The 14047-nt window shown below is 44.4% G+C and overlaps 1 protein-coding gene across 1 annotated transcript; it reads right to left on the bottom strand.

Moving 5' to 3' along the window:
- Positions 1-303: 303 nt before the first annotated feature.
- Positions 304-12726, bottom strand: fbxw5 (F-box and WD repeat domain containing 5). The gene is made up of 10 exons (XM_084486711.1): positions 12634-12726; positions 11651-11846; positions 10862-11019; positions 8992-9175; positions 8461-8609; positions 7483-7830; positions 6545-6728; positions 5988-6135; positions 5011-5223; positions 304-4353 (listed from the first exon to the last, which is right to left on the bottom strand). Exons 2-10 carry the CDS (start codon positions 11835-11837, stop codon positions 4008-4010), a joined length of 1917 nt encoding a protein of 638 aa, XP_084342837.1. The 5' UTR covers positions 11838-11846; positions 12634-12726; the 3' UTR covers positions 304-4007.
- Positions 12727-14047: the final 1321 nt, after the last annotated feature.

The raw sequence follows: 14047 nt of genomic DNA, 5'->3' as shown, positions 1-14047 counted from the left end.
AGCATCGTGGCATTATCCCAATGTCTTTAATACAAACAATGGGGCTTGTTTTTATCAAACTATTGTTTTGATATATACAATTGGGTGTAGAAAATAACAGGCAGACCGTTATCACTGCAGATAAACATCTCCCATGTTTGTCGTGTCTACATTTGACAATCTAAGGTACAGACTGAAAAGTGATGGAGTGACAATACGACTGAGTAAGCATGAGCTGTAATGGTAGTGATGTTAGTGATCTGGGTGGTTGCTGTTTGCTATTTATTACATTATTTCACAGCAATTAAAATGCACACGTTTGAGCAAACTCAGGCTGTTTTATTTAAATTGGTCAACAAAAACAAAACCAAAATAAAGCAGAGCCGAGGTGACGGATGAAAAACAAACCCTTAAATGAGAACTCCACACAAAAACACACTCATAAAAATCGAATCACATTCAACATTTCCCCAGGTCCGAGATGGAAGGCAGCTCAGAGCAGATGAATGACTCGACCGGCCGCTCCGAGCACTGCATCATGACTGAGGTCAATGTGTACAGGGGGAGGCGGTCGTTGCTCATGCAGGGGACATTGGTTCCCCTGGGCATAAGGACACACTGGTGGTCCTGTTGTAGCAGGGGGGAGACCAGACAGGCTGAGGGAGAGGTTGAAGATGTCACTGAAGACCTCTACCGTTGGGTCAGCTCAGCCCTTGACGGCCTTGTGCCGTACAGGCCTGGCACCCTGCGAGGGGGAGTTAGAAAGAGGACTTCACCTTGGCTACAGTGAATGTAGGCAATCCATTGGCTTGGCACTCAGGTACTGGGGGGGGGGGGTGTCAGCTCATCTTGTAGTGAGCAGGTGGAGTCTGTCATTGCTCTGGGTCCAGTCCACTTGGAGCTATGGTCACTTAACACTACCGTAGTCCTATATGCCCTTTTTGCTCCTCTGATGGCTTTCCTGTACTGCTCACGATCCAGCATCCTGATGTTGGTTGGTTGATGAAATATCCATCAACAGCACAATGCTGTACTTTTGGATCCCAGCACATTAGACATATGATGGATGTTAAAAGGTTATTAAAATGTGATAAAGATATCAAAATAAAAAGTCATGCATTCATGCACATGATGACTAAGGTGACAAAAAAATAAATACTATTCGCCCCCATCCCCGATTAACCTCAAGAACTTTGCCATCTTCAGTGATTAAGGTCTTACTGGTGCTAAACCTCAATGACGTTTACTCCATGAAAGCCAAAGTGCAGTTCCTGTGGTCAATGTCAAGTACTATTCCATTTTAGATATTTTCAAATGATACAATTTGGTTTCATATTAGTTCCAAACTCAATTGAAATTGAGCTGTGATCCACAACGGAGCACTGAGGCTGCATTCCATTTCTAACGGACATTAACAAGAAACATAACAAATATGGCTGTCGATACCTGGCAATAAAAAAAAAAAGTCATGGAAGGTGTTCACATGCAAAAGTACAACACACGATTGCCAAACTACATCTTTAAGAAAAGGAAAATGTAGATGTTTGCAAAAAGAAAAAGGCCAATGTATTGCTATAGGAGGTGACCTCAAGATGAGACATCAGATGAATGCGGGCCGAAATGAAACCCAGTACCCTCTCCATACTGGGCTGAATGGGTACTGAAGGATGACAAATCTCAAGGAGGATACGCATCACTTGGAGCCAAACCTTGTTGAGACTTTAGGATTGCCACATGATAAAGCGTGATGTGATGTCATGTGACTCACTCAACTCTTGTTGAACTGAGTCCATACTTTTTGTTCTTAGTAAAATGTTTAGCAATGAATGTATGGACCTGTTCCAACTGACATTCTACTTTGAAAGCACAAGGGAAGCAACCACAATGCAGTCATGTTCGTACAAACTTCTGTTGAGAAAGAATCAGTTGAGGGCTAAAAAGCTCAACATATGCGGGTGAAGCTAAAATCTTGAGAACATTGGTATTGGGAAAGACTTCTAGCCTTAAGCAAAATAAAACCCTGAAACTAATTATTTTAGATGAAAATGGATGTAGTGGGTTACTTAGGATGGCTATGGATTGATCCTGGTCCAAATTCCTTCTGAAATGATGATTTGAATCAGTCTGGCCAGGCTTCACGCTAGGCGTTTGTGGCCCAACACTAAATACAGTGGTATGGCCCAATCTGCACCCATCTCTGAGAAACGACGTGATCTACGTGATGGACAGATGCTTCATCCATCCACAAAGTAGTATTTCTTTGACGGTTCCTGCCTTCTTCCGAACTGTTTCCAAGGACGACTTTACAGATGTTTCTGTGTAACAAACCATCTAGCGCGTCAGGGAAGGATAACATAGGATAAGATGTAAATGGACTCAAATTGCCCTCCATCAGTAAAACACGTGCTATTGCATCAGTTATTGGCCATTATGGGTTACCAGGTATAGTAAATCAAACATTCTGGCTGAACCGCCTCCAAAAAGATTGTAGCAAACCAGAGTGGCTTGTGCAACAGAGTGAAAGCCTGAACATCCATATAGCCCCGCCCCCTATACACAAAGTGTCTGACAGATAGAAAGCACTCTTTGAAATTTGATAGTGGGGATTAGCAGAGTTTTGTTTCCTTTAAAGGGGAAGCTCCTCACTTAAACAGTGAATACCAAAAGAGCTCCTCATAAATAATTGATTCTCTATTCACTCTATAAGCCAGCGAGCTCACGCTCCAACCATTACACTTCTGTGTCATTTTTGTATAAAATAGATGCAAAGTCTATTTTGAAAAGGACTTTGAAAAGGGGGAAGTATGAAAGGTTTTAGAAGGCCTTTCAAGTCTTCAAAGGTTACAAATGCGCCAAGACGTGACTGGACACATTCAGTCCTGTTCCAATATTATGGGGCAGGAGTGTTTTAGCAATGTAGTGCAAGTCAACATCTGTTTGGATGTATTGAAACCTATACGACTGGCCGTAATATGGTTAACTGAATCATTTATCTCAAACCGCAATATACAAGTTCCAACAAAAAAGTCCCAATAAGCATTAAACAAATAGCTTGATGAGCATGTTCATCTATTTACTATTTAGCAGACACTTTAATCCAAAGCAACTTGCAATGATGCAGGCAGGCTGCGCACACGAAGGGATTGAACCCGGAACCTTTTGGCTGGGAGTCTACGCTGCTACAGTGTCCTGCCGATTTGATCTCATGTGAGTAACCTTTACAAATAAAACCACTGCCAACTCTACTATAAGAGGTGATCCATCTATCGTTGGGCCGTATAAATGTTAGGAAGTGACATGGGAGATAAGAAGCAGACCGCAATGTCGAATGTCCGCCTCTCTGACAGCCGTTCCGTTGCATTTTAGACCCGCTCAGTTACGGGCTGAACAGCGGAAATGTGTCACACAATTTATTTATTTGTTATTAATATTGATTTAATATCACAACGGTTTTTTTTTTTTTTTTAACAAATCTTCAGTTACTGCACTTTGCCTTTTAATGGCAGGATATGAAAGCCACAAACACATTAACACATTTAGCATATTCCTATGATATATCTATATATATCTATCTATATATATAGATAGATATATATATAGCTTTAATGTCTGGGAAACCCCTGTCATGGGTCAGTTCAGCAGCAGCATTCTGCTCGTTGTGGCTACAAACGGCTCAGTCTGGGAATCAACTGTCAGCATTGAAATGAGTGTTCCATTTCAATTCATCCCTTCGGAGGAAAAAAAACAAAAAAAAACTATCAAAGTCTATGGCCGTTCAAACTTAAGATTGCATCAGCTCCCCCTAGTGTCCGCTTTAAGTCACATCCAGTGTCTCAGTGGACGAAACTGGCCAAAATACTGCTCTGGGACAGGAGTGCACGGTTTGAGGTAAAAATCATACATTCAGACCCCATTTAGTATTGATATATCTATGTATAGATAAAGCTACAGATATATCTATAGATATATATACCTGGCGTGTATGTATAGAACCCCTTAGAACACCTCATCGCGCTAAAGTCTCTCCCTCACCCGTCTCTCTCCTCTCTGTCCTCCTCCTGCTCCTCTACTGCGGGGGTGGCGGCGGCGGTGGTGGTGGGGGTGGTGGTGGTGCTCCTCGTGGAGGTAGCGGGGGTCTTGTAGCGGGTGAACCAGGAGGGCAGCAGGTTGCGGCGGGGGCCGGGGGTCCGGGCCAGGCGCACCATGCGCGGCGAGCGCCACACCTTGATGGTGGAGTCGTCGCTGGCCGACAGCAGCAGCTCCTGGTCGGCGGGGCTGAAGGCCACGCAGTTCACCACGTCCTGGTGGGCCAGCCGCGCCAGGCAGATGTTGTAGTGGCGGTCCCAGATGTAGCCGTGCTTGTCCTCCGCACCGCTGCAATGTGGGCAGTGGGGGGGAAATCGGAATCAGAGAGAGATTTATAGACGACAATAACATTTCTCTGCCCAAATAGGGGTTTCCTGATCCAACGGTCTTGGCAAGATTATGGAGAACTCCAAAGAGGGATGAAAGTATTGCTTGAAACTACTTCAAATACACTCAAAAAAATACTTCAAAAACACTCCCTGATTTACTTATTGCAGGACATTGGACATGGCAAATTATCTGTAGGTTATTACCTCATTTTGAAAATAGGTAAATATTTTTGTCATCGACCCATGGCAGTGAAGGACTTCCGCTAGTAGCTTGTTAGCAGTTCCATTTTGTCACAGACAATGCCAACTTCACCATGTGGGCCGTTGTGGGCAGTCACGTCAATTTCATATTTTAAATTGGTTTCGAGACACCAACCGCTTTTCAGCAGTGCATTCATCCAATTTTCAACATCTTTCTGTCATGGATTCATCGCTTTTTCAGTAGCTCAGGATCCGCCTTGCGTCGCTTTATCATGCACATTGGGGCATGGAAAGCTGTACCGGCCCCATGTGGTCATGTTTCGAGACGACTAGTGTTAACCCAAGCCCGTGGATGCAGCAGATGCAACCCTGTGGTGCGTTCACGCCTTAGAAGGGCAGCCGCGGCCTCACTGACCTGGCGACAAAGTCCCGGCTGACGTCCAGGAAGATGAAGAAGCACTCGTCGTTGGGCGTGTAGGCCTTGTGCGAGCGCAGGATCATCTTCTCCTCCCGCAGGTTCTTCAGGTCGATGACGTGCAGGTCGATCTCCTCTGCGATGGGCGGGGGGCACATGGGGTCCGAGATGACGCAGCCGGCCGGCCACGCCCTGCTGTTCACGTACAGGTACCTGTTGCAGGTAGACGGGGGCGGAATGAAACAATAGAGATTTACATTCAGATGGGAATGGATGAAAGAACGTGATAGGTGGTGCACTTAAGCTTTAATGGGAATGGAAATCCGGAGGAGATATCCGTGAAGATGGAACTCTGGATTTGTATGTCCGTCAAAGAGTAAGTGCACCCCTATCCCCTTTTTCCAGCTGAACCCGTTCTGCTCGGGACCGATTTTTTTTGGATACTTTGACTAAAATATATGAAGTTAAACCTGGGGGAACATTTCAGTAAAATGCTTTCTGCGTTCTGCTACTTCCTGACTAAAAACACTTCTCCAGAGTGGTGTTTTCCCATCGACTGCACCCCAGCTAGAGCGAGCGTGCCATGGGAATGACAACGCCCCTGGCACAGACTCCACCAATGTGTTGACTTTGTGTCAATGTGTTCGCCTCAAATCCCCTTTTAAATCTCCTGGGTGTTTCTCCTGCTTAAGTAGGGGATTAATTACCCTTTAAATAAATAGACAAAGAAGCTGCCTGCTACTCATATTTGAATCATCTTTGTGAGTCAGCAGTGCCTATTGTGTCACCTCTCGATAGACACATGAAACATCCAAATGGAAGAGAAATCAAATACTTCTTCCATCTGCCTACTCATCTTCTATACCTGGAGAAGGCTCCCCCATGTGTTCAATTACATTATACTATTTCTGTATTTAATATGCATGTGTTACTGCATCTGCAGCGTGACATGTGAAGCATCCAGAGACAGAAGGGACCTGTGGTCTGGCGAGAGGCCCATGCCGATGATGTGTCCGTGGATGTCGATCACGTGGTCCAGAGAGTCAAAGAACTCTTCTGAGCTGCGCTCCTCCCCCAGCACGGGCCCACTGGTGCTCATCTGGTCAGGCATGATGCGCTTGATGCCTGGGAGGGACGGAGGCACATGGTTAACGGGAGGAGAAGGAGGAGGAACTGCACAAAGGATACATTTTGTGGAAAGGTAAATATAAAAACATCAACACTGCATCCGTGTGAACTCACTGCCACTCACAGTTTGGTTCAAGAAGAACCTGCTAAAATGACTAAATTAGGATTAGAAATTAGCCCATGTTAATGTTGTTGATTTCTGTATTAAAAACCTCAAACATTGAGCATTTATTCTTTTTTACACGATTACGGTCAACATTGACCATATCCCTATGTATTGTTGTTAAAGCCACTATGACTGGCTTTAACAAAAGGCGATATGTCTAGAAAACAACCATGTCCTCCACAAGGTACATGTAGTATTTGTGTCATGTGGTCCAGTCTGTCTTGGTGCGTGTCACCGTACCGATCTGGTGCGGGGAGTACGTCAGGCTCCCGGTGGTGAAGAGCAGGTAGGTCTTGTCCTCCCCCTCCCCGGGGGCCGAGGCGGTGATGAGTGAGGGGTCGGGCGTCTTGGTGTAGGCGCGGCCCATCATCCGGGCCACCGTGGCCTCGGCCTCCAGCTCGGCGGAGCCGGCGCCCCGACAGCGCTGAGCGAGCCCAGGGGAACAGAGAGCGGCCGGGGTTAACACGGCAGGGCGACGCAGTACGAGGCGCTCTGGACCTGGGTCCCAACCAGTCATGTATAGGGATGAGAGGAAAACTAACGGCAGTACACTGTTTGTACAGCAGATGGCGCCACTATCGTTTTGTTGACTAGTACTGTCTGGCAGAGTAAAGCCAGACTTTAACCCAAGTGTCTAGTTATCATGCCCTGTAGATTATTCTAAAGTAGTACTGGATTCTTTTTTTGGGGGTTAAAATGTTTTATGTGGTCAATTTTGTTCATTTATATTTTACTCATTGTATTTCCCGACAAAAATAAATAAAATGCCCTGACAATTTTTTTTATAAAAAGCTGTTATCAATGGCTGTCGCGGGGCTCTTGATGAGCCAGTCAGATCGTTTCATTCGGCGCAGCAGTAGTCAGGCAGTGCACATTCATGTGTCTTGTTAGAGTGGCTTTGAAGGGAGGCCTGAAGCGAGGGTATGAGATTTCTTTCCCTTGGATACTTCTAGCTTACTCTGGCTAGTTCCTTTCAAAGATGCCTACCCCAGCTTAAAGTCCGCAATTCATCTTGACAAAACAAGTCCCTATACCCGGCCATAAGGGGCCGCATCTAACTCGGTATCCCAGGACTCGATGTTGCAACATCGGTGTGATAATAACATCGGTGTGATAATAACATCGGTGTGATATAACTATTCTATACAAAACGACTCCACGGCTTCGGCGCGGCTCACCTGTAACACCTCCAGCCCCGAGGACGTGGGCTGAGGCAGCCGCGGCGTGGAGGGACCCTGACGCCTCAGACGCTCCGCAGCGTCCTCCCCCTCCTCTTCCTCCCCGCTGCCGTCCTCCTCGCTGTCGGTGGCGCCCAGGTCAAAGTGCAGCGTCTGGTGTGGCCCGCCCCTCGGGGCGCGCGTCCGGGTCTGGGCCCGCGCCAGGGACTGGGCCTCGTAGTCCAGCAGCAGGTCCGGGTTGTCGTGGCGACGCGAGTGGGCCACCATGACGGTGCGCACCGTGCTGGCGTTGACGTTCTGGATCTGGAAGAGCCGCTTCACCACGTTGACGTTCTCCGACTCGATGTCCTGTGGGGGGGGGGCGTCAAGATATGTAAAATAAACAAATACAATACAACAAATAGACAGGACGTTTGTGCCCTATGCTGAATAGCACCCTGTCAAAACTTCCACTGAAGAAGATGAACTTTGAGCGCTTTTCTGTAGGCCAGGCGGTAAAGTCGGTCCAGTCGGGTCACTGAAATAAGCTATAACCAAATGACAGGTTACACCCAAAACTAAGGGTGGACGGTATAAACAAATAGAAAGGACACGGTATGAATTCAGTGTTGTTGAAACTAAAATGGGATAATTCCCCAACATTTACTGGATGGCCCAATGGGTGGAGTTTCCCCGCTTTAGCCTTTAACCATTATGAATTCCTGCTGGGAACGCCCCACCCCTCCCATCATCAAAACTGAAAGTAAAATGTAGAAAAAAAAAATCAGAATAGCACTACGGTGGTGGAGGTGTATTCTAAATAATTACACATCTCAATAGCAGCTGATGTAGGTTGAAGATTTTCTTTTTATTAGCTATCGGATATTCAAAAGAAAATTTTTCTCTGAACAACTTATGCGGGGAGATCTGGATGCGGGAACTAAAGACACGGCCATTAACACTGACATTAGATATGTGTAAATTGGTAGAGACAAAAACCTGGAAGGCTTTGTTGAGCCAGAACACGGAGCAGGAGGTGATGTTGCCGATCCAGTGCAGGTTCCCGGAGATCAGGTGGCTCTCGTTGAGCCAGCATCCAAACACGTCATAGGGCTTGTTCCGCACGCGAGACAGCAGCGTGTAGTTGTCTGTGGGGATGATGGTGGGATTGATAAGGCCAACACACACACACACACACACACACACACACACACACACACACACACACACACACACACACACACACACACACACACACACACACACACACACACACACACACACACACACACACACGTATTGTGATGCTGTGTGTGTGATGATATGTGTGTTTGTGTACTGTGACGTGTGTGGTGATATTTGTGTCCTGCACGGTGTGTGTGTGTGTGTGTGTGTGTGTGTGTGTGTGTGTGTGTGTGTGTGTGTGTGTGTGTGTGTGTGTGTGTGTGTGTGTGTGTGTGGTGACATTTGTGTACTGCGGGGTGTGTGTGGGTGTATGTGTGTATTGTGACGTGTTTGCACATGTCCTACCTAGACTGATGACGGCGATCTCCCCAGAGGAGGACTGGTGTGGTCCCAGGTAGACCCCAGACACCAGCAGCAGGCTGTCGTCAGCGTTGAACTGGGAGAACTGGGTGTATGCCCAGTTGAAATGGAGCATACTGGAGCTGTGCACCAGGGAAATGATGCCATCGGGACGCTCAGTGTCCCATAGCTGGATGTGATGGAAAGAAAAAGGGAAATACATTTGTTTTACTTTGACTTCTTTAACCCTCCTATTATGTTATGGGTCAATTTGACCCCAATCTTAAGTCTCCAAAAACATAGGTAACATACTTTTTTCAGCTAGATTTTTTATGACTTTTCCTAACTCTATGGGGTAAACATGGAAAACAGAAATTAACAAAAAAGACATGTCCTGTACACATTTTGTACACATCGGTGTTGTTGGGGTCATTTTGACCCCTAGCACTATTATTCTATAAAACCGTAATTTCTATCTAGTTTTTTTTGTGTTGGATGATACTGAGGGCACCTACAGGTTCATTTCTGTGTGTGTGTGTGTGTGTGTGTGTGTGTGTGTCCATCCATGTGTGCGTGTATGTCTGTTTGTGCGTGTCCATCCGTGTGTGTGTGTGTGTGTGTGTGCGTGCGCGTGCGTGCGCGTGCGTGTGTGTGTGAAAACAGTTCCCACAAGATCTCTGATCATTCAAGAAGCAATGGGAGAGGCAGGACGTATTTCCTGTGAGAACTCACTGACAGTTCTCATAACAACTCCGATAGTTCTCTCAGCATGGGGGGTGGGGCAAACATATAACGGCGAGAACTCAGATAATTCTTGCAGTATGTGGGTTGGGGCAAACAAAGTTCCTGCGAGAAGCCTGATAATTCAGGCAACATTTTTCTTTGCATTTGTGCCTCAACAAAAAGATTTGTTGCCATTGAGGTTCTGTCACAGATCTTTCAGGGAGTCCTCCTGATGAGAATGAAGATGAGATAGGACATTCTGACCCTCATGTGGTTTCTCAAACACAATTATACCCCCTTGTCATATCTCAACCACCAAGAACTGACATGACATCCAAAAAAGCTGCTGATCCCCAGTTACAAGACAGTGTAGAATGTTGGTGTATTTTAGTGTCTCTCTTAAGTCTATGAACAGGCCATTGCCTCTCCTACTGATACCAGGTGTTATTTCCAAAATTCCTCCATTTGTTATGTCCCAACAAGGACAAACCAATCCGGTCGTCTAGGGCATAGCCAGGGCCATACACCTTATCAGGGTAGAGACTCATCAGTTCTTTTGTTATTCACGTTTTCTTCATTATAATACTCGCCCCAAACCTTTGGTTCAGTGAGAAGAGGGATAGACAGCCAAGGAGCACGTCAGGAGACTCCTCACCCACCTACACTATAGATTATTCAACCTAAGTCTGTATACAGTCATGTATTATTTACTGGGCTATAAAGATGGTAAGTTTAATTTTCTAAATGTTTAAATTGCTCGGGTCAAATTTACCCCAAACATCAAAATTGTATGTTTATTTTAACATAATAGGAGCGTTAATACATGTGAGGGTCATAACGGAACAGCAGAACAATCGTAACTAAGAAGTAAGAAGTACAACACGTTTAACCTTTCTTGCTTAACAAGTAAACAACATGTCACTGACCATTTGGCAGACAAATTTGAATCCAAAATGACTTACAAGTGAGGCTGAGAACAGCTTTAGTAAACAGTATACATTCAAAATGGGGAACAACTACAATAACTCCCAAGAGTTGCATGACCCAGTTTCTATAAACAACAACGGGACAGAGTGCAGTGTCGTCTCTTTCATCGTTAGCGTTTGAAGTTGTAAGCACAACAGCAGAGTGCTTACTACTCTAACGCACGCACCTTTATGGTGCAATCCTTGGAGCAGGAGGAGAAGCGGTGGCCCCTGTGGGAGAAGGCCAGGTGCAGGACCTGGTCATGGTGCTCTGTCAGAGTCTGCACCTCCTCGCAGGGGATGCAGTCGTACAGACGCTTGAACTCCCTGTACCATGACACAGAGGCTGCACGCACACACGCACGCACACACACACACACACACACACACACACACCAGGGTTTAGCTACAGCACATGCATTTAAGACAATTTATTCATGTCCATCACCAGCTGATCATCATGCAACACTGACAGTAATTTATTCTGAAAGATATGAAAGATAAGATTTGAAATATATACTTATACATCATGACAAGCCTCCTGGCTTCACTTAAACATCAGTTACTAATATAATTTAGCCAAATCCCTTTGTTGTGCAGATTCTGCCTGAGAGCATTTGGCCTGAAGGCACCTGCCACATATGTAAACAATGGCAATAAAGCACATGGGTCTTTGTGATAAGACATTTTGTAAGGCACATGTATAGTGCTTCACTGTGATGGTGTCCAGAAATGAGGTACTGCAAGACGCACATTGATTCCAAACCACATGCTTTTCCAACTGTTTAAATTTGTGGCAGACGCACTCACACAAAATAATGTTCAGCAGTATCGGTGAAACAAAGAGATTCCACTCCATGTCACTGGTGATATTGAATGTTTTAGCGTTGCTTGTAATGGCTGGTGGTGAACTAAAACAGGGGCCCCTTTAAGAGGTCAAAAGAATTAAAGGCCAAAGAGACTTCACTGAGGGCTACCTGGGTGTCGAGGCACTGAGCGGGGGATACGGTAGTAGCTGTAGAACAGCTCTCTCCACAGGAACTCATCTCGGGAGACAGCCAGCCACTGTCTACAGGTGAGGCCAGCACTCAACACAGCATCGTGGGGTAGATGGAGGAAGATCTCCAGCACCAGGCTGTCTGGCAGGGCTGGGCCACACTCCATGCTGACATCCTACCAAAACAACGTGGGGTTTGAACAGGGTTTTAGTGTATGCGTCATGACAGGGAACGTCTATATCGTCCAGCTACTGATGAGAAATTTGAATTTGAATTGGGCTCTGTACAAACAAAAAGGACATCCCCTTTCCATGCTAAGGATATTAGCATTGAGCCAGACAGCTAGATGACCCCCCCCCCCCCCTAGATTTCTTAGCTGCAGGCTTTATTTTTCGTTAGTTCGTCCCATCATGTCCAGTCTACCGTGATCACGAATGTGTCTCCATATATTAAAAACAACAAATCGTAGTATACCGAAACAGTGCATCGATCATCAGGGGTGGACCGCTTTTTGCAGTCAAGGTTGTGTAAACAACCAATGTTCATGTAGATTTTTTCTAATTGTATATTCCTTTCCCCTAAACTAGCAACGTTATTGACTTGTAAAGCTCGCCCTAAGTGCACCCATTTCTGCTTAAATAAACTTGAATTAACATAAATGTGGCCAATCAAGAACACCATTTAGCATGTTGCACTGTCAGGGCATGCAACACGATGTGATACACAGTAATAGCAGAGCGTTACAACTTGAGCTAAGGTGTGTATCTTCTCTAGCCAACTAGCTTGAAAAAGAGCTAGAGCTAACTGGCTAACAAGAAATGGCAGTTTCTTAAGATTTTGTTTTCTGCTTGGGACTTTAATGACAACCGTAGTCGGAAACATCAATTCATCATTGGGACGTTTTATTCATATAGCACATGAACCATAGTATGTATTTATTTTATAATGGAACTGTGACCAACCTGCTTGTCCGAAGTATGTTGCCGAGAAAACTGAGCGTTATGGGTTAGCTACTTGAGATGGCCCAACGACCAGACCCGAGCAAGTGATGCCAGAGCCCCTTCAATGCTTGATCACCCCCCAAATACTCAATATTATATACAGTTGGCAATTTAACTGTCAGGGATTTAAAACCTCGTAGTTACAAAAATATCATATAGAAAAAATTTAAATTAAAATCGTAAGATATTTTTTAGAATCTCTAAGATATTTATAAAAACCCTCAACAATTTGTGACGTTATTATGTAGGCATGATAACTGACACATACTGTATGGTTTATATGGTTTAATGTTAAATAACAAAATATATAATAATTATAATAATAACTATTATTGTTATTGTTAATATTAATATTAATAATAATACATAAATTTAACGTTTTTGGTTCTCTATAAGTTTTTATGCGGAATAGGTTGTATGTATTGTTCTACGAAGAACAATAGTTGAGCGCTGCATGCAGCACTCACCTAAATAGCTTGCAGTCTGATATATTAGATATTGTATATGGCTAAAATAAATGGTGAAAATATGTTCTTGTTGTTCAATAACTATGTGAAGAAGTTCGAATTATAAATCTGACATGTTAATAACAAGGTTTATTTAGCACGAAATAAATGCATAGAATCTTGCCAAAGGTCTCATCCAAACATACGTCACAAACGGGCACGGCCGTGGCGTCACGCCCCTATGTACTCGTATGTGCATGTCTGCTGTGAGGTGTTCAGACATTTGCATGTGCAGCCTCTTTCCACATTCTTACCACTTATCTCATGGACGTTTTTGGACAGTAGTGCAACCTATACGAAAAGAACTGAATTATTATACGATGAATTATGGCGTGACTAATTGAAAGTGGTATGTATATTTTAAGAAGCCTATTATGCAATTATATTATATTATATTATATTATTTTATCAATATGGAAGCAAATATCACGTTTCATCATTAAGCTATGGAAAAAAACACTGTGATAAGAATGTAAGAATATAATTGAATATACTCTAAGAGGAAACTCTAAATAGAAAAAAGTTAAGATGAGATAGTTCGGTGAAACCATACACCTCATATAGGGGTTGTACAGGGTTACAGGTTGTAGTATCTAGTATCACCTTGCTCTTGCGAAAAGAAGATACAACGATCTCTACAAAATACAGAAATTTCAAGAATAATTTCAATTGGTTTAACTTTCCTTCTATAGCTCTGTCCTTCGTCTGTGGAGTCTCGTTAGAGTGGTGTGACATGTGCTGTTGCGACTGCTCAGAGGAGAGGTCTGTCAGCACAGGACGAAAAGACAAGCCCCAGAGTAAAGCCTTACTGTTTTTATTATATAGTTTCACTGATATAGTTCAATGCACATTTGTACTGCCCAGTACTT

This window comes from Micromesistius poutassou (assembly GCF_964030765.1).
Source record: "Micromesistius poutassou genome assembly, chromosome: 22".
Classification (NCBI taxonomy): Eukaryota; Metazoa; Chordata; class Actinopteri; order Gadiformes; family Gadidae; genus Micromesistius; species Micromesistius poutassou.
The sequence above is the reverse complement of the archived record's forward strand: the minus strand, read 5'-3'. Positions and strand labels throughout refer to the sequence as shown.